The sequence below is a fragment of the Pseudochaenichthys georgianus genome, chromosome 7 (assembly GCF_902827115.2).
Source record: "Pseudochaenichthys georgianus chromosome 7, fPseGeo1.2, whole genome shotgun sequence".
In the NCBI taxonomy this organism is placed as follows: Eukaryota; Metazoa; Chordata; class Actinopteri; order Perciformes; family Channichthyidae; genus Pseudochaenichthys; species Pseudochaenichthys georgianus.
The window spans coordinates 37,191,082-37,212,305 of NC_047509.1; the positions used below are offsets into that span (position 1 = coordinate 37,191,082).

At 42.3% G+C, this 21,224-nt stretch overlaps 1 protein-coding gene across 2 annotated transcripts in view; it reads right to left on the reverse strand.

The window, feature by feature from the left end:
• lamb2l (laminin, beta 2-like) overlaps positions 1-21,224 on the reverse strand; it is an 89,891-nt gene that overhangs the window by 63,237 nt on the left and 5,430 nt on the right. Inside the window, exons 1-2 of one of the 2 annotated variants that reach the window (XM_034087376.2) lie at positions 11,083-11,301; positions 6,862-6,941 (exon numbers count right to left, since the gene is read on the reverse strand). In XM_034087376.2, coding sequence (XP_033943267.1) covers positions 6,862-6,919 — 58 coding nt within the window. In that variant the 5' untranslated portion in view covers positions 6,920-6,941; positions 11,083-11,301. Of the gene's footprint in view, positions 1-6,861; positions 6,942-11,082; positions 11,302-21,224 lie in introns of those variants that run through there. The other variant, XM_034087375.2, reaches the window with a different exon arrangement.

Genomic DNA, 21,224 nt, shown 5'->3' on the forward strand with positions numbered 1-21,224 from the left:
CATATAGACCGTTCGGCCACACGAGGACGACCGAATATGGCACTAAACGACTGAGGAAACGACAACGGGTCCCAAGGTGGATATAAATGCATACGCTACTCTCTGGGGGGTCAAACAGCTCCGTGTGTGCGCCCTATACGGATATTTTCAGATCACTGATAGTGATTGCGCAATAGCCCCGCCTCTCCCCACCTCTTCTGCTCACCTCCGCTTACCCCGCGCCAGTGCTGAAGTGTTTCGCCACCAACAACAACAACAATGGCGGATCGCAGAGTTGCTATCGTGCTCCGGACGCTATTGACCATGCTACAGTTGTTTGTGCAACATCTACAGCAATAATGATGAGGCAATAGCCCCGCCTCTCCCCACCTCTGCTGCTCACCCCCACGTCAAAGTAAACTGCACCCTGAATTCAGATTATTTATCTTTCTCTAATCTGACAGGACGGAGACACGCAGCTCTGCTCACCTGCAGCTCCTCCCGCTGCAGCAAAACACACACTTCAAGTCAGATCATCACCCTTAGCTATTTTAATTACCTCTCAAACTCCCTAAACTAGTTATAAATATGTTTATTTTTACAGTCGGCCGGGTCACTGATTACTGGATGAGCTGCTGCATGAGACAGACACTGGCGCTGTCCGAAGAGAGGGAGGAAAAAGAGAGGCTCTGTGTATTTTATCATTATATTATATAGAGTCGTTATTCATTTGTTTTAAAGCTCAATAAATAACAAAGAAGACCTTTGACCGGCACTTTTATAATTTTGTCCGGAAGATTTTCAACTTTAATACACGCTGACTGGCGAAAAACTCTGCCCGGTTCCCTCGGCCCCCACCGCGGAGAATAAACAGAAGGGCAACCATGACAACCATGCTTCTTCGCTGCTTTTGTGGAGGAAGTTACAGCGCCACGTAGAGGCTCCTGCATATGTACTGCAGCTTCTCCAGCGGTTGGAGCTAAACGGAGCGGTCTCGTGTGGGCAGACACTATCCGGATAATTATTGCATGTGGACGGAAGCCGTTTGCGATTGCGTTTGCGTTAATCCTATGCGTTTAGCCGTTTTCGTCCTCGTGGGGCCGCAGCCTTAATGTTATAGATAGTAAACATGGAGTACCCACACTAAGTATACCCTTATATGTTAGTATGTATACAGAACATGACTAAAAATGATCCTAAGATGTAACATTAACCCTTCATACCTCAGTCTACTTTTAAGACACCAGATTGATGTTTTTAACTTCAATATGTAAACAAATATCTTCCCGGGGGAGCATGCCCCCGGACCCCCCTAGAGGAGGTGACGACCCCCCTAAAGCAGGGGTATTCAATGTTTTTCAGGCCAGGGACCCCCAAACTGATGGAGAGCTGGAGCAGGGACCCCCCTACTATATGTATGGCATACAATTGGCCTAGTGCCGTGTATAAACATAGCTACTCTGTTATTGTACATTCAATACTAAGCTATTCAAATATTACACAGGTTAATATATTCATGTTTTTATTTTAAACATGTGCAAGGTGGCCGTGCCACTGCCATTTATAAACATACATCTTGCACGGAACACAGAGCTATTAAAATAATTCACAGATTCAAGTTTTAACTTTAAATTAGTGCAAGGTACAGGGTGACCATGCCACTGCCATTTATAAACATACATCTTGCACACAACACTGAGCTATTCAAATAATTCACAGATTTTAACTTTAAACATACATGTAGAAGGGACAGTGAATCCTCAAACCATCTGTGGATGGCACACGTACTCCCACATTAGTGAGATGTCTGACCCTGATGAGTAGCACACAGCTTATCTAACCTTGGACGGATGGAGGTTGTCAGGCAGAGGGTCATATCAGCCTCAGGCTGCAGCCTTGACCTGTATTTGTTTTTCAAGTAAGTGAGTGAGGAAAATCCACTTTCGCAAAGATAGGTTGTTGCAAAGGGCAAAAGGCTCATCATAGCTTTTCCTGCCAATTGCGGAAAGTCTTTCTGGCAAGAGATCCAGAACTGGGTGAGTGGTTTTGTGTCATATATGTGTCTGAACGTACTGTCCGTGGATAGTTCGATTAGCTGATCCTACTCTGTCACTGTCAGGCGTGTGCCGTCTGCTGCGTTGTCTGTGAATGGAAACGGTATCCATGTCTTGTCCCTGCGCCAGGAGTCAGCCTCAGAAAAGTAGTGCCCAAATTGTCCCTCGAGCGCCTCCAAATGCGCAAGAATTGCGCGAATCTCCCAGCTCACCCACCGATGGAAACATGGAAAATATTTCCTCCCCGATGCGCTCCCTCCATCTTTTGATTTTTTTTAGAAAGCCTTCCATTTTGTCATACAGATGAATGGCATGTGTATTGGGGCCTTGCATTGAACTGTTCAGTTTGTTCAGCTCAGCGAAAACATCAGCAAGATAGGCAAGTTTGGTGACCCAAACATTGTCACTGAAAAGTGCAGCCAGCTCTGTGCGCTTTTGGAGAAGTAAAAACTCCCGAATAGACTTGCGCAATTCCAACACAAGTGACAACACTGTTCCACGTGAAAGCCATCGAACCTCGGAATGGTACAGTAGCGCAGTGTGTTCTTCTCCCCTCAGCAGCACAGAGATTAGAGAAGAGACGCGTTTGCAATGCGCTCTTCTTGACTAGATTGACTACTTTCACTACCGAGTCCATGACATCTGCCAATTCAGCGCTCATATCTTTGGCAACAAGTGACTCCCTGTGTAGCATGCAGTGCGTCCAAATCACTTGCGGAGACACATCCCTTACAAGCGCGATTATTCCACTTTTTAAACCAGCCATGGCTCTTGCACCGTCAGTGCACAGCGCAATACATTTTGTCCACGGAATGTCATTATCTCTGAAAAAAATATCAATCACTTTGAAGATTTCAGAACAAGTTGTGCGTTGAGGGAGGTACTTACAAAACAAAAATTCCTCCTGCATTTCCTTATCATCGACAAAGCGCACAAACGCCAGAAGCTGGGCGTCCTTAGACACATCTGTTGACTTGTCTAATTGTAATGCAAATGCTACTGCCAACCTCAGCTTCTCTATCTCTATCTCACATCAGATGCCATCTCGTCTATACGGCGAGCTATGGTTGTGTCCGACACTGGAATGGTTTTCAGTTTGTTAATGTCAATATCATTCCCATACATTGTTTTAAACATATCGGTTGCTGAAGGCAATATTAAATCCTCTACAAGTGTGTATGGCTGTTTCTTCTGGGCAATCCGAAGAGCAATTTGATAAGAGCATTTCAAAGCTAGCTCACCAACTTTGGCTGATTTTCTGATCAATATCTGTTGACCTTGGCGGGATTTGAGGCTAGCTTGGAAGTATTCAACAGGTTTGTCTTTTAAGTGGCTGTGTGTTGTCTCCAAGTGACGCTGCAGCTTTGATGGCTTCATAGATTCATTTGAAAGAACAGTAGAGCAAATGACACACATTGGAAATTCAATGCCACCTGTCTCCTTAAAGGTAAAACCAAACTTCAGATAATTATCTGCATATTTTCGGGTCTTCTCTCGTTTGCACTAACCATTATTAGCTGCTACATCAGCAGCAGGTTCCGCCTCGCCACTTGCATGTTCACTGGTGGTTTCTGAGGTAGGTGGATGGTATCTCTCTTGTGCTTGTGGATTTTTTTGGTCGAGTTACAAAACGATCCAAAGGTATGGTCTTCTCAATAATATCGCAGCGTGCATCCTTGTGTCTGGGTCCTTAGTAAACTGGGGACTGAATAGGCTGTCGGCCAATCACGGGGAACCTGACAGAGCCAGCGTGTGTCATGCGGCCTCGTGATTGGCACAGCAGCGATAGGGGCGGGTCCTCCCCTTTGTGTACAGGAGGCCTGGTGGGACAGGTCCGGGGTAGTCTCCTGCTGTGAGTGAACCGGTGCCTAGCTTGAGATAGCTACTGTGTGTAGCTGAATGCGTGCATTGCTGACTGAAAGATAACGTCTTCTGCCTCCATTTCTCCATTTGCTACAATATGTTGGATTCATGTTAAAGTGCATTTAAAGACATTTAAATTTGTGGGGGGAAAAAATGTGGAAAAAAAAAAAAAATGTAAGAAATATAAAAAATTATCTAATCAGCCAACGATTTTGCGACCCCCCTGCAGTACCTGCGCGGATCCCCTGGGGGTCGCGGACCCCCTGTTGAAGACCTCTGCCCTAAAGGATGTTCGGTCCACCCCCCACTTGTAAAAAATAGCACTTTACCCCTGCAACCCCCCAACAACTCCTGGGCTAAGCCCCGGATCTCCTACAATTCTAAATCCGCCACTGGTGTGTACGCAAGTTAGGAAAGGCCAAATCCTTAATCAGTCTCCATTTCTAAGTGTGTGTGTGGCCAAAGTTTAAGAGAAGAACTTAACTTTTTAGAATCACCGTTAAGTCTCCTGAGAAAACAAAACACTGAAACGCACAAATACAGTTAAACAAAGCACATTTAACAGTGGCTGGGCACTTTGTGTGAGTGTGTGTGGCCCCTCAGTCACCAATTAACCCTGCGAGGGCCCATTCTGCCTCGGATTCAGTGCTGCTGTCAGTAGCCCATCATTTACTACACATTCCACAAATACCCCAGATTCTCACAGTTTCCAAATCCTACAAGCTGACCTAATAAAGCCGGGTTTGCATGACCACAGAGCTTATAAATGGTGAGAGGGACAGAGCTGACCTGCTGCTAAAACTGATACAGTGTGCAACAAATCTCCACACTGCGATGCACAAAACCTGTTATATATGTATCCTGTGTGCCTGTCGAAAAACTATTAAAACATGTGTTCCTACATACTGTATTATATTTTGACCCAACCCTAAATACATTGCCTCAAATACCCACTTGTGCACTAAGTCTTCCATAGAAAATATTTCCCAAGAAATGCACTATATCCATCAGTATGTTAAAAATGAGTCAACCTGTTTAAGGATCGTTTTAGCCTTGTAAAAACAAGTATACAGACAGTATATATTTATGAAATATTTTTCAACAACTGGGGGGCCTGGGCCTGGGAGCCACAGATTGGGACGGTATTGTTGTGTTATCGTTTTTGTTTCTTAGGATTTGTTGGCAGAATTGAGGAATAATTATTTAGAATGTCATTAAACTCATCCTTAAAGACTTGAAACGGTGTGGTTTCCGCTCACACCTCAGTGGAATGAACCACGGTGACCTTAAAGGGAAAGAGAAAATTGGCCAAGTTTATATCCAATTACACTGGCCCAGGAGCATTCTTTTTTTGGCCGGCGTTTGGCAGGTTACCGGTTGTATTTCATCCAATTATGACATCCGCCTCACAAAACGTTATGTTGTAGCGGTAATTAATTAAACAATTTCACAAAACTCCATGACAAAATACTAGTACCACAGGAAAATAAGCAATATTTTTGACTGAACCCAAGCGGGCAAGTGGAAAGTGTGTTCAGTTGGCCCGGAGGGTTTAAAGAGTGCTTCCGGGACACCCGGCCATTTATAATGACGAGCCCTGAATTACATTGCACATTTTTTGTGAATTTCGAGAAAATGGCCAGTTGAAAATGCTAATTCCCTTGCTTTATGAACGTCATCTTTTTTTATTTCCTAAATATGTTTCCTTTATAGAATTCTGCTCAGCAAAGTGTAAAAACATCTTAGCAATAATACAACGTTTTTTATTTCTCTTTTTTTATTTGCAAATGTAAGAATTAGCAAACAAACAGGTAGACCTACTGAGGTTTGCTCCCACTAGCACCACTCACAACAATAAATACTTTTGTATAATATATATCATTACAGGCCTTTTAATGCTTATTGTGTTGGTCTCACCGAGCTCACCTGGAGTGTGTCCTGCATTAATGTGTAAAATATTTATTATTACATTACATTGCATTTAGCTGACGCTTTTATCCAAAGCGACTTACAATAAGTACATTCGACCAGGAAGACACAACCTTGTTTTAAGGATTATCATTATCATTATAGCCCAACCACCCCGTCATCTTGACTGGACTGAAAGGAGATGTCAACTTTAGCAGGGAGAGTTTCATTCTCTCTTAAAACCTTCACTTCCTGTTCCCTGAAGTAAACACAATCCAGTACAAACACCTGCGCGTTACTGCTCAATCCTGTGATTAGCGTGCATGAAATAATGATGGATTAGACCTAATGACAATGTGTGGGGAGAGTATGAGTCTGTGAGGATTTCCTTTGGCTGTTAGTCTACAAAAACAACAACAACAGATATATGACAGGGATTGAGGCATTCACACCGGCTTCAGTAATAATGAACACGTTTTACATTCTACACTGTTGCTGAGGAATTGGCATGACACACGAGGGGGGTTTGAATAAAAAACGATATTGCTGCTTCAAATATTTCTGTTCTACAGGAGCTGTTGCACTGTTAAGGTTTGAAAATGTAGAAACATTACTTTTTAGGGGTGGGTAATATTCCCTATTATTTATTTATTTTTAATACATTATTATAATTCAATATTATAAATTATATTCGATTTCTCTTTTTGTCCTTATAAAATCTATTTTATCTTTGATCAGGCAACCATTTAACACTTTCTGTCGTGTGATGCTATGAATCATTTTGTCTGGAGCCTACAATTAAATTCCCGGCATTTATTATCAGCATTTTTCAGTAAGAGTCAGTAACTGGGCCTTGTAAATAATGATAGTCAGGTAGATAAAGTGCAATTATATTTTATTGGAAAACTTACAAATATACTATGAATGAAGTATATGAGAAAACCACAATCAGCAGATAGTTTCGCCCAACCAAAACGTCCTTTTTCAGGTAGTCTTGGCCTAAATGAGATATTAACGCACTCGTAACAGGCAGAGACTAAACTGATCTTGTACTCACCCAGCGTGAAGAGGCTCAGGTACACGGCCATGGCAGGCATCATGATTACTGGACGCATGGACACCAGGCTGTATCTCTGGCTGTAAGAAAGAAAACACACATTATTGGAGATTGTGAACATATAATCAATAAGACGTCTTAAGAAGCTTCCTTTAGTACAATACCCTAAAATGCACATCCTCACATTTGGCAGTCTCTATTTCCAGAGGAATAGTTTTTGATATTGATTCTGAAATGTTTTGCCAAAATGATCACTTCTAGTATCATTTTTGGGGTTTCGCACTGTTGGCTGTAATAAACATTTTCACTATCAATTATAATGCCAATTATTCTCGAGATGAATCGACAGATCATTTGGTCTACAACAGTACAACACATTATAAAAACCCTCGTTTCACAAAGTCCAAAACAAAAAGCATGTTTAAAGAATAATAACTTCAGAAATGCCACTGTAGGTTAGTAGTCTTGGTAGAGGTAGAACAGTCCTGATTATGTTGTGATGCCGAGGAGAGACAAGGCCTCTTGTATACGTAGGCTCCACAAACACAGACATCTGCTCAATGAATAGGACAGAACACTGTGTATGTGTGTGTTTTGCGGGCACACTCATTGGCAGGTGAGAACACACATTGTTCATGTCACACACTAAACCAATCTGACCTCTGAGACGAATACAAGTGCTTACAGGAAGTGACACACTAAATGGGAGGACTGACTTCACAGCTAGGACTGCTTATGCAATTCAAATAAGCCTCCAGTTTGAAAGAATTCTTCAAACAGCTTAACCTTCCTCAGTAATCCAGGTTCTATCTAAAGTAGGTCTCTGTTGGAAAGCATTTTTCACACTCTGCTTGGCAATAAGAGGTCCATGTGGCCCCCCGCCCACACTGTTAGGAAGAGGCACTGAGGAGGGACCCCACAACGTCTCCACACTCAGTGCAACACATTTACATGAGTCCATTAGGATCCATTGACTGCAACCATAACAACACATAACATATGTATAAAGCCTAAATAAACTTGTATAACAACATATTGTGATAGCAGCTGATGCATGCTACATCACTTCTCAGACAAATTCAAATGATTGAGTTTTTCGTTATAGTTTGGGACTATGGCTTATTATGAAAATGCTTCAGAATCCTACATTTAAGTACATGAATTTCACCAAGTTTTTCCACGATTAAAGTCCTATTGTCCAATCAAAGTGAGAAAAGGGAGCAGGCTGGCTAGAGGTTTTTTTGTTTTTAGGTTATCTTGCTTGTTGGGTTAGGCTTCGTATGTTGATTGTAGCTTTAATGAATGGTAACCACATTTCTTATAAAAGATAATAGGGGGAAACAGTATGAAGCTCCCCAGGTGGCAGAGAGCTGGTACACTGAATTCACACCGAGAGAAATAGATGTCTACGGAAAGCTGTGGAGGACAATCTGGGCAAAGCTATTTTAAATCTGCTGCAAAGTGCGGCCAAATAATCATTTAGCGCCAAATGCAGCGCAAGAGTTCCTGCAACCAATCAGAGTCCTTTGAGGCGTTGCTCTACATTAAAGATTAAAATGGCTTTCTGTCTTTACTAAACAAAATGGACATAAACAAAGCAAGAAGGGACGATGAATATTTCGCATTATATTTTTGCGGCAAGCTTCATGACAGAATTGAAAAGAAGCGCCCACTGGCTGCACAAAAATGGCACTTTGCCGCTTCCCCGTGTAAAGTTGGCGTTGAGGTCCAACTAAAATGTTTTCAATCCAAATGTAAAACATATGATTGGAACTAGGGCTGTGCATCTTCACTGGTCTCACGATTCGATTACGATTATCCTGTCAACGATTCGATTCAATTCGATATCCCGATGCATCACGATTCATACCAATGCGTTGCATCCTCAATTTTCTATATTACTGCACATGGCTTATTTTTCATCAATGCATACATGCAGTAAATAGTACATATGAACTCTCTTTTTATTATTTAGAAAGTGCTTCAGAAATCAATAACATAAATGTCTTGACATTAATTTATAAACCAAAATAAATTAATTGTATAGGTCTAGCCTCCCTATATCTGTGTGTGAAGTTGTTCCATTCTCAAAAACAAAAAAGCTAATGCTCCTGCAGTCTAGCTGCAGCTTCTAGCTACGGCCTTCTGTTAAAGAAAGGACACTGAATGTCCTGAATGTGGCATCGCACTTGAGTCTGAACACAGCAGACAACAGGAGTATTTACAACAGCATATAACAACTAAAATAGTGCATGTGGGTGCACACTTACATTCTCTGTCTTACTGTTACATAAATCCCATGAATGTATGAGATTAAATTAGCTTCATTATATCTCAGTGATTAAGTGAATAATAAAGTTTCTATCGGGTCACTATCAGCCTGTCACTCATTATTTTCAGGGAGGGGGCGGGGCTTGGAGGAACGGAGAGGAGACGGTGATCGCGGAAGCTTTTTTCCTCCTGCCTTCACAAACTTTACACACGTATATATCATCTGAAAATAGCAAGAGGACATTCATACTCAGCAATCCAAGACTTCATTAAATCCACCAAAAACCTGACATGATTGTAACGCGATTATTTTTGAAAAACATAAATCCCTGTGTCTCTGAGCCGCAGCGACACGGAGTGATTCAGAGCGGGTCCTTCTGCTGTTGGTTCTGGACTGGTGTTGTTGTGTTGGTGGATAAAGCAGACTGCTCCGTGTTTGGTGTTGCTGTGTCGCTGTGCCGCTGTCATGTCTGTTCCCTGATCTCTGCGTCACCGACCGATTTGATATTAAAGTGACAGAAAAAAAAACGTTATAGTAAAGCCGCGGCCGGAAAATCAGGAAGCAACGTTACTACGCTATAACCGATTATCTTCCGTCACTGCATCGATACCGAATCGTCCGCATCGCAATCCATCGTAGAAACGATTATTTTCAACACCCCTAATTGGAACTATAACTAACTATAATTGATCATTTAACTTAATCAACAAAAAGGCACATTTTTCCTCACAAAGAAAAAATGTCGTCTAGAGCAGTGATTCTCAAATGGGGGTACGCGGACCCCTGGGGGTACGTTGGGGTACTGCAGGGGGTACGTGAGATTTAAAAAAAAAAAAAAGGTTAATTAAAAAAATAATCTTAGTAAAATAAGTTAAATAGAAAACACAATATTATATAAAACATTCCTAGAACCACCAAGGGGGTCCTCATATAAACATGTCAAATGTGTGTATTGTATTTTATAGTTTTTCACAATAACATATTACTTAAATTGAAAAACTCCTTGGAAAAATCTGTTTTATAAAAGTGTTATGTTATTTTTTTTCATGCATAAAATGAAAATATCCTTAGTTTGTTGTAATGCATACCACGAAGGAGTTAATATATCACACACTGAGGGAACATCACTATATTGTAATTATTTATATAGGCTTTTTTGATCAAAAATGTTCGGGATCGGTCAGGGGGCTGAGAAAATGTTTCAAAGGGGGTACATTACTGAAAAAAGTTTGAGAAGCACTGGTCTAGAGTAAAGACCATTATACCATAGATTGTGTTTTAAATACAGATGTTTTTGAGGTATAGGGTAAGGGTCCATGTATTCATTCATTAATGTCCTTGTGGGCTGGCAGTAGAGTAGTTGAGATGAGTTACGGTCTGTCTTATAGCACTATAGTGCAGAGTGGAATGACCTGCAGAGAATAGAGAAGCCTGTTTGCCACTAAAGAGCCCTAGAGATGAAAAAAACATGGTAAATGATTTTTAAAAGAATATTATAAAGAAATACACTTATGAGATCTAAAACCTGTTATGAGACATTCAAATCAGCATTCATGTTCATTAGAAGCTACAAATACCACTACAAAATATAACTTCTGCTCAAATGAACGCTTAGGTTTGGTCACAAGTCATTTACTTAGGAATTTGAATTTGAAGGAAACACTTGTTGCACTGTTAAACTTTGACAACATTGTTACATATTAACAGCTACATAGTTAAGATAGCTTAGAGTTTAGCCAGAGGTTGTGACAGCAGCACAAGGTCACAGTTGAATTGAAAATCTCCACCAGAAGCCACAGAAGGACAAGAAAACAAATAGAGTTTCAGCCATACAAATAAGTAAAACACTAAGAAAAGCCTGCAGGAAATATTCAGATTCCAGCTCTAAGCATCTTTGGGTTCAAGAAAAGCGCTATAGAAATATAATTTATTATTATTATTATACTCACTCATCCACAGGTCACTCTCCTCTGTACTGCCAGGTCACAACTGCTCACTCCACTTTCCTCTGACAGTGTGCAGTGTGTAGATTCCCGTATCGGAGCGTGCACGTGTGCAGGCCCTGAACCCCGATGTGTATGTTTACGCGTGCATGCACATGTGTGGTGTGTATGTGCGCCAGAATGTGTAAAACAAACTTGAAAGCGCAACTGACGGCAGCGATGTAAAAACAGAGGGAACGCCGCGGGCCAATGGGGATGCAGCGCGAGGGACCCCCCCTTTTATTGCTCTCCTCCCTCCGCCTCGCCCTCCCTCCCGCGCGCCCTCCGGCTCGTCACTGGGGCACCGGGGTGAATGGACAGCTATTCTTATTCTAATTCCTCTGTCACTCTGTGAGCCACTGGCTGAAAGAGGGGAATGGTCTCCAGGCTTTTGGAATGCACCACCCCTTTCTTCTGGACACTGAGGGAGAGTGAAGGGTGAGAGCGGCAGAGAGGACGCCAGAGAAAGAGAGAGATAGTTCAAAGAAGAGGAGGATGGACCAAGGAGATTGGAAAAAAGAAGAAGAGGATAGGATGGGTTGGAGAGATTTTGGGGTAAACCAGGCCACAGAGCTTCAGTGCAGCACCACCCCCGACCAATGCACCGCAAATAACACCACGGTCCTGGCACTTGGCAAGAGGAGCTACAAACCAACCCCAACTTTCTCTCTGCACTATCATTTCATAGTCGAAAGGCACCACTTTGGAGAGTTGGAGGACGACGTTGATATATTCAGAAATACAGTTGTTTCGGCATTGGATGATATGCAAATGAATTTATGTACAAATAAAGCTAAAGAAAGCTTGGCATAAAGACTGAATCTGTCTTACAGAACGGTACAAAATCAACTTCAAGGCAATCTCACTATTTAACATGTTGTATCTTGATTTTAAATACAAATACAAACAGTGTAAGTGTAAAAACAACATTTTAAAGTTTTAGGAGGGTGGTTGGTATATTTTCTTACAGTTGAGACAACACCAGCTACTCGTTCCCCCATGATCCCAGTTTTGTGCTATAGGCTAACTGGCGCTTGCCTCATATTAAGTGTACAGATATAGGAGCGGTGTCAGTTTTCTAATCCAACTCACTGCAAGACAGTGTCAAACTACATGTGCTGGAATCCAGAAGTATTTCACCGAAGCATCTCATTTGAGTTCTCTGTGTTACTTTAGTGCTGTTTCACCCTTGCCCCCTCTAGTTGGACTAAAAACCAAAGGATGTGACAAATCAACTGGGCTGAGGCATCAGACTGGGGCCATGGAGGTCAACTCTATTCAGAAACTCTAAAGGTTGAAGCAACTGGTGCTACGACTAGATTAGAAAAGAGAAAGAGAAAGTAGAAGGCGGGTGAGTGTTTGTAAGATATGCATGTGTGGGTTATGTGCATGCATGTATGTGATTCGGGCTAGACAACTCCAAAACTGTAGGAGAGAACAAAGCAGGGTTCACTTTCACAGCTTTGGTGATGTGACCTTTGACCTTTGCTAAAGAGGGAGAAGGAAAGGCAGACTGAACAAGTCAGACAGCAACATGGATTGCGCTACCCAGGACGGCTCAATGTACATGTTGTAGAAAGGGTTTTCTCAAGACCCAAGATCATTTGATCTCTCTATCACTGTACCTCGTACTACATACATTTGTACTTCTGAAACAACGGAGAAATCCTCCTAATAAATAAAGGTAACACCTTCTACAGAAATGGCTATTACAAACCTGAATACATTCAATCTAAAGCAGAGAAAGATTTCAAATAAAAAAGGTTTTATCGCTTTGTATTGACAAACTGGGAATGGATTATATATGCAACTTGCAGCATAACTAAGTTACAGCTAGCTAACTTTAGCTTCCTTACATTATCAATAGCAAAATACTATCTGAGTGTAAATCTCTGTTGGCTAAATGATCATAGATACTAACTTATGTCATATAACAGTGTTCTGAATATATCATTAATGATGTAGTGCAAGCATTTTCTAAAAGTACATGGTGCTAGCTAACTTTAACGGCCGCCATTTTCATTGACAACGATTTTTCTCAAAATTCCATAAAGTAGCTATAAAATGAAATTATTTCCAGGCAATCCAGTCTGGATCTATTGTAATTTTTTCACAGTTTATTGTTGTATATATTGTATATTTATATACGTATATTTTAGAATATGTTTCAGACAATATATTTATTTTTATAATTTATTTAGCAGAGAGGGGGCAACAAAGCATTTCCCTGAACAATGTAGAATTATGTTGAAAATGCAACAAATTCAAACTCGAAAGGGACAACGTGTTCTTCTTTTTCAAGTAAAAAAAAGGCAAAGGAGAGAAGTTTACACCTGCAGACCTTGAGTCAAGACTTTGACGCAAACACACACAGCCACACACACACACACACACACACACACACACACGCACACACACACACACACACACACACACACACACACACACACACACACACACACACACACACACACACACACACACACACACACACACACACACACACACACACACACACACACACACACAATCTCAACAACGAGATAAGAGGATCCTGCAGAAGGTTCAGTGCCACCACTATAACTTCCGTGCAGCAGTTGGACAAAGCTATGAAATCTCGAGACACTAGTCCAAACAATCCCAGGCTCCCATATCCTTGAACACAATAACACGATAAGGCTGACGCTGTGTGTGTGTGTGTGTGTGTGTGTGTGTGTGTGTGTGTGTGTGTGTGTGTGTGTGTGTGTGTGTGTGTGTGTGTGTGTGGACTAGCATTACTATACTTGTGGGGACCTACATATGTTTACATAGTCACGTGTGGGGACTCGCCTCCCTTATGGGGACAAATTGGAGGTCCCCATAAGGGGAATCATTAATTTTAGGGTGAAGACTTGGTTAGGTTTAGGGTTAGGGTTAGGTTTTGTGTTGGGGTAAGGGTTAGGGTTAGGCATGTGCTGGTTATGGTTAAGGTTAGGATAAGTCTCTAGGAAATGCATGTAAGTCAATGTAATGTCCCCTGAAGTGATGTATACATGGTATGTGTGTGTGTGTGTGTGTGTGTGTGTGTGTGTGTGTGTGTGTGTGTGTGTGTGTGTGTGTGTGTGTGTGTGTGTGTGTGTGTGTGTGTGTGTGTGTGTGTGTGTGTGTGTGTGTGTGTGTGTGTGTGTGTGTGTGTGTGTGTGTGTGTGTGTGTGTGCACATCAAATGAAGGGCTTCAGACTGAACACACTGCCAATACCCTGCAGCTCAAGACTCTGCTTTTAAAGTATTGTAAAACAAGGCTGGGCTAGAAATGAGATCAAATTATCCAGATGAGATCATGGAGGAAGTTTCCTTTTTGTCATGGGTGACTCAATATACTGTAAGAGCTGCCGTTACCTGCACCACTGTGTGTTATCATCAGGCAACCTTATATGCCTGATAAAGCCTAAAACTAGATTTTATTTAAGCATACAAATTGCATAGTCTGTTTTTGTATACTATTAAACAATTTTGAGGTCTCTAAGGTCAAGTTTGCATCATCATACATCCTTGTTATGCTTGAATGTACGTTTTGACAAAAGATCCATTACTTTTAGACATATCAGCCATGTATTCATAACTTTTTTAAATAAGGTCTTTGTTTAACTTTAAGCTGCCTTTTTCAAGTTGTATTCATTAAATGTACCATTCTATTCAACCATTTATCCAGTTCTTTAAGCTATCTACTTGATGGCTTTTCAGAACAGGCTTTTCACACTGACTCTTTTGTGTCACAATATAAGTTTTTCTTTTTTAAATAAAATTATTAAAGGTCCCATGTCATGGCCATTTCTACTGATCATATTTCCATTGTTGAGGTCTACTAGAATAGATTTAAATTGTGCAATTTTCCAAAATCACATTGGTTTCTCATACAGCATCTCTGTATAGTATGTGTATTCACTCTCTGTCCTAAACGTCGGAACGTTGCGAGGCTCGTTGCGAGGCTCGTTACGAGGCTCGTTGCGAGGCTCGTTACGAGGCTCGTTGCTGCTCGTCGCTGCTGCGAGGAGCGGACAGGTTTCCGGGTCGGCGATACAGCGAGAACAAGCGAAACTCATCCTGAGCACACACAAACACTCACAGCCGAAGTAAAAACAATAAGTGTGGCTTGATATTGAGTAAGAAAAAGGTTTATAACGCTGTGAGAATGGGTCTGCGGAGAGCATTTCTCCGCGATCCCAACTCGTCTATTACCAGCGTTCAGGGAGCTCTATGCAAGTCAATGGGGACTCCCTGTTAGTTAGCCAAGGGATCCTGGTGTGTCAGGTGCTCCGTGGATTGGTACATTTGGGCCAATCCGGTCATTTGATGTTGATTTGGGTATTCACACGTCACAGAACCCAGGAAGCAAACAATGGAAAATGAGAAATCTCCAACGAGACGTTTTGGGGCAGCATAGACAGGTATTTTCTGTGTTAGAGTTTTACTCGCTACACTACAGGGTGTACTTTGAAGGTTTTTGACTCTGCAGACCGTTTACATGCAGAAAAACCTTCATAACACACAATGGGACGGGTAATAACCAGAAAAGCATGATATGGGCCCTTATCTCGACAAAAACACAAGTTAGAAAAGAAGGAAATAATTATAAAAAGGAAACTGTCAGACAGAAAGGATAACATCCTCTAATTACAAAGAAAATTCAGTTTGCTCCTAGCATGAAATAGAGTTAATTTCCCACTTGTTCCATGCAGCACTACCACAGGATATACCCAAGTTAGTACATAGCAACTGCCATTAATATACCTGCCGACAAATGCAGCTAAGTACCATAGAAGACAGGGCGCTGGTTAAAAAGCAACCTTTGATCTTACAACACTAAAACACCCTGTGATACACAACCAACGCAAAGAAAGTAGCACAGGACTTTAAAGAGATATCACAGACACAAAATACTCGTCAGTGCTGCTCAGTCGAACTTAAACGGATTTAAACTGGTAGAACACTGTGTAATGTGTTAAGATTCATAAATCAATGCTTCTTTACTCTTATTTCAGTGATTTTGTTGAGGATGATAACTTGTTGAAATCAGCTGTAGGGTGTAAATCACTATATGTGCAGGCTGAGGCAGGGCCGGACTAGGACAATAAGTCAGGCCGGGAATTATACATCCAGCCAGGCCACTACCAGTTTTTTTGTACCATTTTGCTGGATTTATTTGTGAATATTGACAGCGTTGCTGCCCGTAGTGATAGCCCTATAGTTTAAATCTACTACCCAATAATAAACATGGACATGGGTTACTACACTGAACAAAAATATAAACGCAACACTTTTGTTTTTGCTCCCATTTTTCATGAGACGAACTCAAAGATCTAAAACATTTTCTATATACACAAAATAACCATTTCTCTCAAATATTGTTCACAAATCTGAAAACATCTGTGATAGTGAGCACTGCTCCTTTGCCGAGATAATTCATCCCACCTCACAGGTGTGGCATATCAAGATGCTGATTAGACAGCATGATTATTGCACAGGTGTGCCTTACGGCCCGTCTACACTACAGGCATCAAAAAATCTTGAAGCTGGGCGTGTCTGAGGCTTGGCGATTTCTCGCGCCCAAGGCGACCAACAACCAATCAGTAATCTCCCGCCCGCCCCCGGCATATAAAGCAATAGCAATGTTAAAACGAAGTAAACTGGATATAAAATCTCCAAACAGGCGAAAACCTACCAGTTTCATCCACTGTCTCTGCCACCTCCCTCCATGCCTCGCTCCTCCGGTTTGTATCCCGGTAGATGAACAGAGACTGATCATACAGCACCGGGTGATTCACTACTGCTCCATTTGTTTGAATATGAGGAAATGACCTGCGTAGTCTCTCCCAGCATACACGCGGTTTGATTGGCTAGCGCTTGTACTGTCAGATTTGCATACGCGGGATTTGATTGGCTGATGCCAAGCATCGAGCCTCAAAAGTTGAACATTGTTCAACTTTTGATGCCGATAGATGCTCGTGATGCTTGCAAAGCCATGCCATGCTCCCCACAATGCAGTTCGGCGAAGTTTAAAAATCTTCTACGTCACCCCATTCAAATGAATGGGTGAAGCGTTGAAAGCATTTTGCGATGCCTGTAGTGTAGACGGGCCGTTAGGCTGGCCACAATAAAAGGCCACTCTAAAATGTTCAGTTTTATCACACAGCACAATGCCACAGATGGTAGGGTTAGGGTTAGGGTAATGTTGTGAATCGAGTGGCCCATGGTGGTAGTGGGGTTATGGTATGGGCAGGCGTATGTTATGGACGACGAACACAGGCCACTCGATTCACAACATTACCCTAACCCTAAGCCTACCCCTACCCCTCACACCAGATACTGACCGGTTTTCGGACCCCCCCAGACCCCCCCAATAAAGCAAAAATGCACATTTCAGAGTGGCCTTTTATTGTGGCCAGCCTAAGGCACACCTGTGCAATAATCATGCTGTCTAATCAGCATCTTGATATGCCACACCTGTGAGGTGGGATGGATTATCTCGGCAAAGGAGAAGTGCTCACTATCACAGATTTATTCAGATTTGTGAACAATATTTGAGAGAAATGGTTATTTTGTGTATATAGAAAATGTTTTAGAATTTGCAATGTATTTGGGAACCTATCCATGGGAACATATTTTAAGTGAGGGTCGACCTCAAATCCTCTAGGGGGGTCCGGGGGTATGCACCCCCCCATAAGATTTGTTATCATTATTTTGAAGTGAAATGCATCAATCTGGTGCATTTTGAGGGGGAAATAAAGAGACTAGATCTATGGAAACACCCATATGAAACAGAACTCTATACATCTAAATAATCATAAAATCATAAGAACATGGCCATAACCAATAACATACCATATCCAATATGAAAAAAATATGGAAAGTTGTTTATTTATTGAGTGTGTCTGGGCTCCTGAATCAGCCTCTCCTGTCTCCCTGCTCCTCTTTGAGGCAGCAGCAAAGACTAGTTTTAGCTCTCAACAAGTTTTAAAAGTGTATACCTTTTTTCACCTAGTTCACTTTGTTTTCTTTGTATTCATGCATATTTTACTAATCACTCCCCCCTCAAATGGAAATATGTGTTTACATAAACGGTGACCAAACCATTTGAGACCCACTGAGAACTTAGACTAAGTTAACTACCTAAACACTCAGAGTCCTTTACCTCACCTAAGCTGTAGTTATCTCTCTCAGTCTGACAGCAGAGGACTCTCCTCCACCTTGTTGTTGAAACAGCTCCTTATATCTGTTAGAGCAGCTAGCTAACCAGATGCTAACAACAATACACGTAACCGGTGCGCGCTCTCTCTCGCTTGCTCGTGCCACACATACACACACCCTCCCCTCCCGAGCTTGAATGACACACAGAGACCAATCGAGGGCTTTGGTTTATGATCGGTATGGACGTGGCCTTGTCGGCAGGCCACATCATGTAGACAGCCAGTCACCTTGTGTGAGGCAGACCCACATTTGCGCAGCGTTGCGTTCACAATACATAAAAGGCCAGTAGGCCACTGAACAGGCCTGGCCATCGGGAAACCTCCCGGTCCTCCCGATGGCCAGTCCGGGTCTGGGCTGAGGAGAGTCATTAAAACAGTGTTGCATCCATTACTTAAAAAAGCAACATGTTTTGGGGTTGCATTAGATGCTGATTTGTGGAAGCTACCATATGAAGCAAAGCTTCTCTTCTTTCTGAAATGAGATAATTTCTTGAAGGCATTATTAATCTGAATGACTCATTTTTTATAATATTCTGAATACAACATTGCAAAACAAAATCATCAAAACAGTTGAAAATCACTGTAACACAGCTTGAAGCCACAACTTTATTTCTCTATATTAGAGTGAAAATTGTTAAAAGTCTTTTAAGAGAAATTGTATGAAGAAAACATCATCATGGGGAAATTGCACTTTTCTTCAACAGTAATGTTGTAATGGTAGATCTGCTGCACCCCGATAGATTTCTAGAAACCCTAAAGAAACACTTTTGAACTGAAATACAGGGAAAGCACTGGCAGACACTGACTAATATATAAGATCCAAAATTAACAACCATTTGCTTGATTTGAACAGACCACCCAAACACATGTAATCTTAGTATCAAACATAGAAGCAACTACCCTTCAAACAACTTCCTAATCTACGACATAATCACCTGTGGAGCCAAAGGAAATCTCATAATACTGTCTGGATATTTACCGCATTTCTGCTGGCATCTTGCAAGATTACCATCAAAGATTATTCTCCATGTCAGGTCTCTAGAGAGAGTTATATCCCCCAGTGTGAGGTGCAGTGTTGATTTATACTGCTATTGACCAAGATCTCAAGGAAAGCAAACAGTAATACCATCTAACTGAGCCTTTGTTCTGCACCACCTGTGTACACACACAACAGAACGTGTCATGTAACGTATATTACTGTTCATACACAACCAGTGCAGTATACTCTCTTTTTCATCCTAACACTCTTTATCAGATTAAATAAGCTTCGCCCTAAAGGGGCTACAGCGGTTAATCACAGAAATTAATCTTTAACTAAAAAGAAGAGGGACACACCCGAGAGACCGACAAAAAGCTCATGCGAGGGCATGACCAGACAGTAGCCAGTGAGCAGCCTATAGGGTGATTAAGTTCATTGCAGACACACACTAACTAACACATTTTCATGTTTGTACTAGACAGGCAGAAAGGAAGCAGTAGAGTGAGAGGTGGAGGTGAGTTTGTGGCTCAGCATTAAGTCCTGTGGAGTAGGTCAGTTGAGTTCAGATTAGTCGCACAGAGCTTTAGCTGAGGCCACACTACAGGGAAATGAATTGTAGAAAAGGTACTTACTTACGTCATCATAGCTAATACAATAAACAGTATGGGCTTTTCATTAATGATAGCAAGGAACTTTTCAGAGAGTGGTAAAAACCTAAATGTGTATGTGATACTTATTTTAAAAGTTCCAAAAATATTTTACTACACACCACATGTGTGGGCATCTGTCCGCCCTTACATAACTAACATGTCCTCATAACTTAATGATAGAATAGGTTGTTAAAACTTGAGCACATAGGGTTGGCAGGACCCCCGGTAGAAGAATAGTTGGCGGAACCCCCAACGGGACAGGACATCGAGTTGGCAGGACCCCCGGCAGAAGAGTAGTCGGCGGGACCTCCAACGGCACCGGACATAGGGTTGGCAGGACCCCCAGCGGAACCTCCAACGGCACTTGAGTAGGGACTAGAGAAGGGACTTGAGTAGGGACTGGAGAGGGGACTTGAGTAGGGACTGGAGAGGGGACTTGAGTAGGGACTGGAGAGGGGACTTGAGAGGGAACTCGAGAGGGAACTCGAGAGGGAACTCGAGAGGGGACTCAAGAGGGAACTCGAGAGGTGACTGGAGAGGGGACTCGAGAGGTGACTCGAGAGGGGACTCGAGAGGTGACTCGAGAGGAGACTCGAGAGGTGACTCGAAAGGAGACTCGAGAGGTGACTTGAAAGCAGACTCGAGAGGGAACTTGAGAGGGAACTGGAGGGGTGACTTGAGAGGGGACTCGAGAGGGAACTAGAGCGGGGACTCGAGGGGGAACTTGAGAGGTGGCTTGAGAGGGGACTCGAGAAGAGACTCGAGAGGGGACCTGAGAGGGAACTCGAGAGGAGACTTGAGAGCTGACTGGAGAGCTGACTGGAGAGGTGGACAGGACACGGGGAAGACACGGGGAGCTGGTGTCGGCTGGAGAGCCAGTACTGGAGCCGAAACCATGGCTGCTGGGGCCGGTTCTGGAGCCGGAACCATGGCTGTCGGGCACGGAACAGAAGCCTGGACCCTGGCTGTGTGAGCCAGGTAATGGAGCACGGAAGCATGGCTGTGTGGGCCGGTATGACACATTCATAGCTTATTAAATATTAAGAAGCCCTCAGACGCTGTTTTTTGCAAGATGTTGCATGAAGTCACCCCATTCAAAGTGAATGGGAAGAAGCCGTGTGGACGGGCCGTAAGAGCATTGAAACGGTAGGCGCATGTTGTGAATCGTCACAAGTAGTAAAAGACGTAAGTCGTGTGAGAAACATGTTACAAAATAAACTTAATTGGCATAAATAATAAACTGTAAGCTACGTG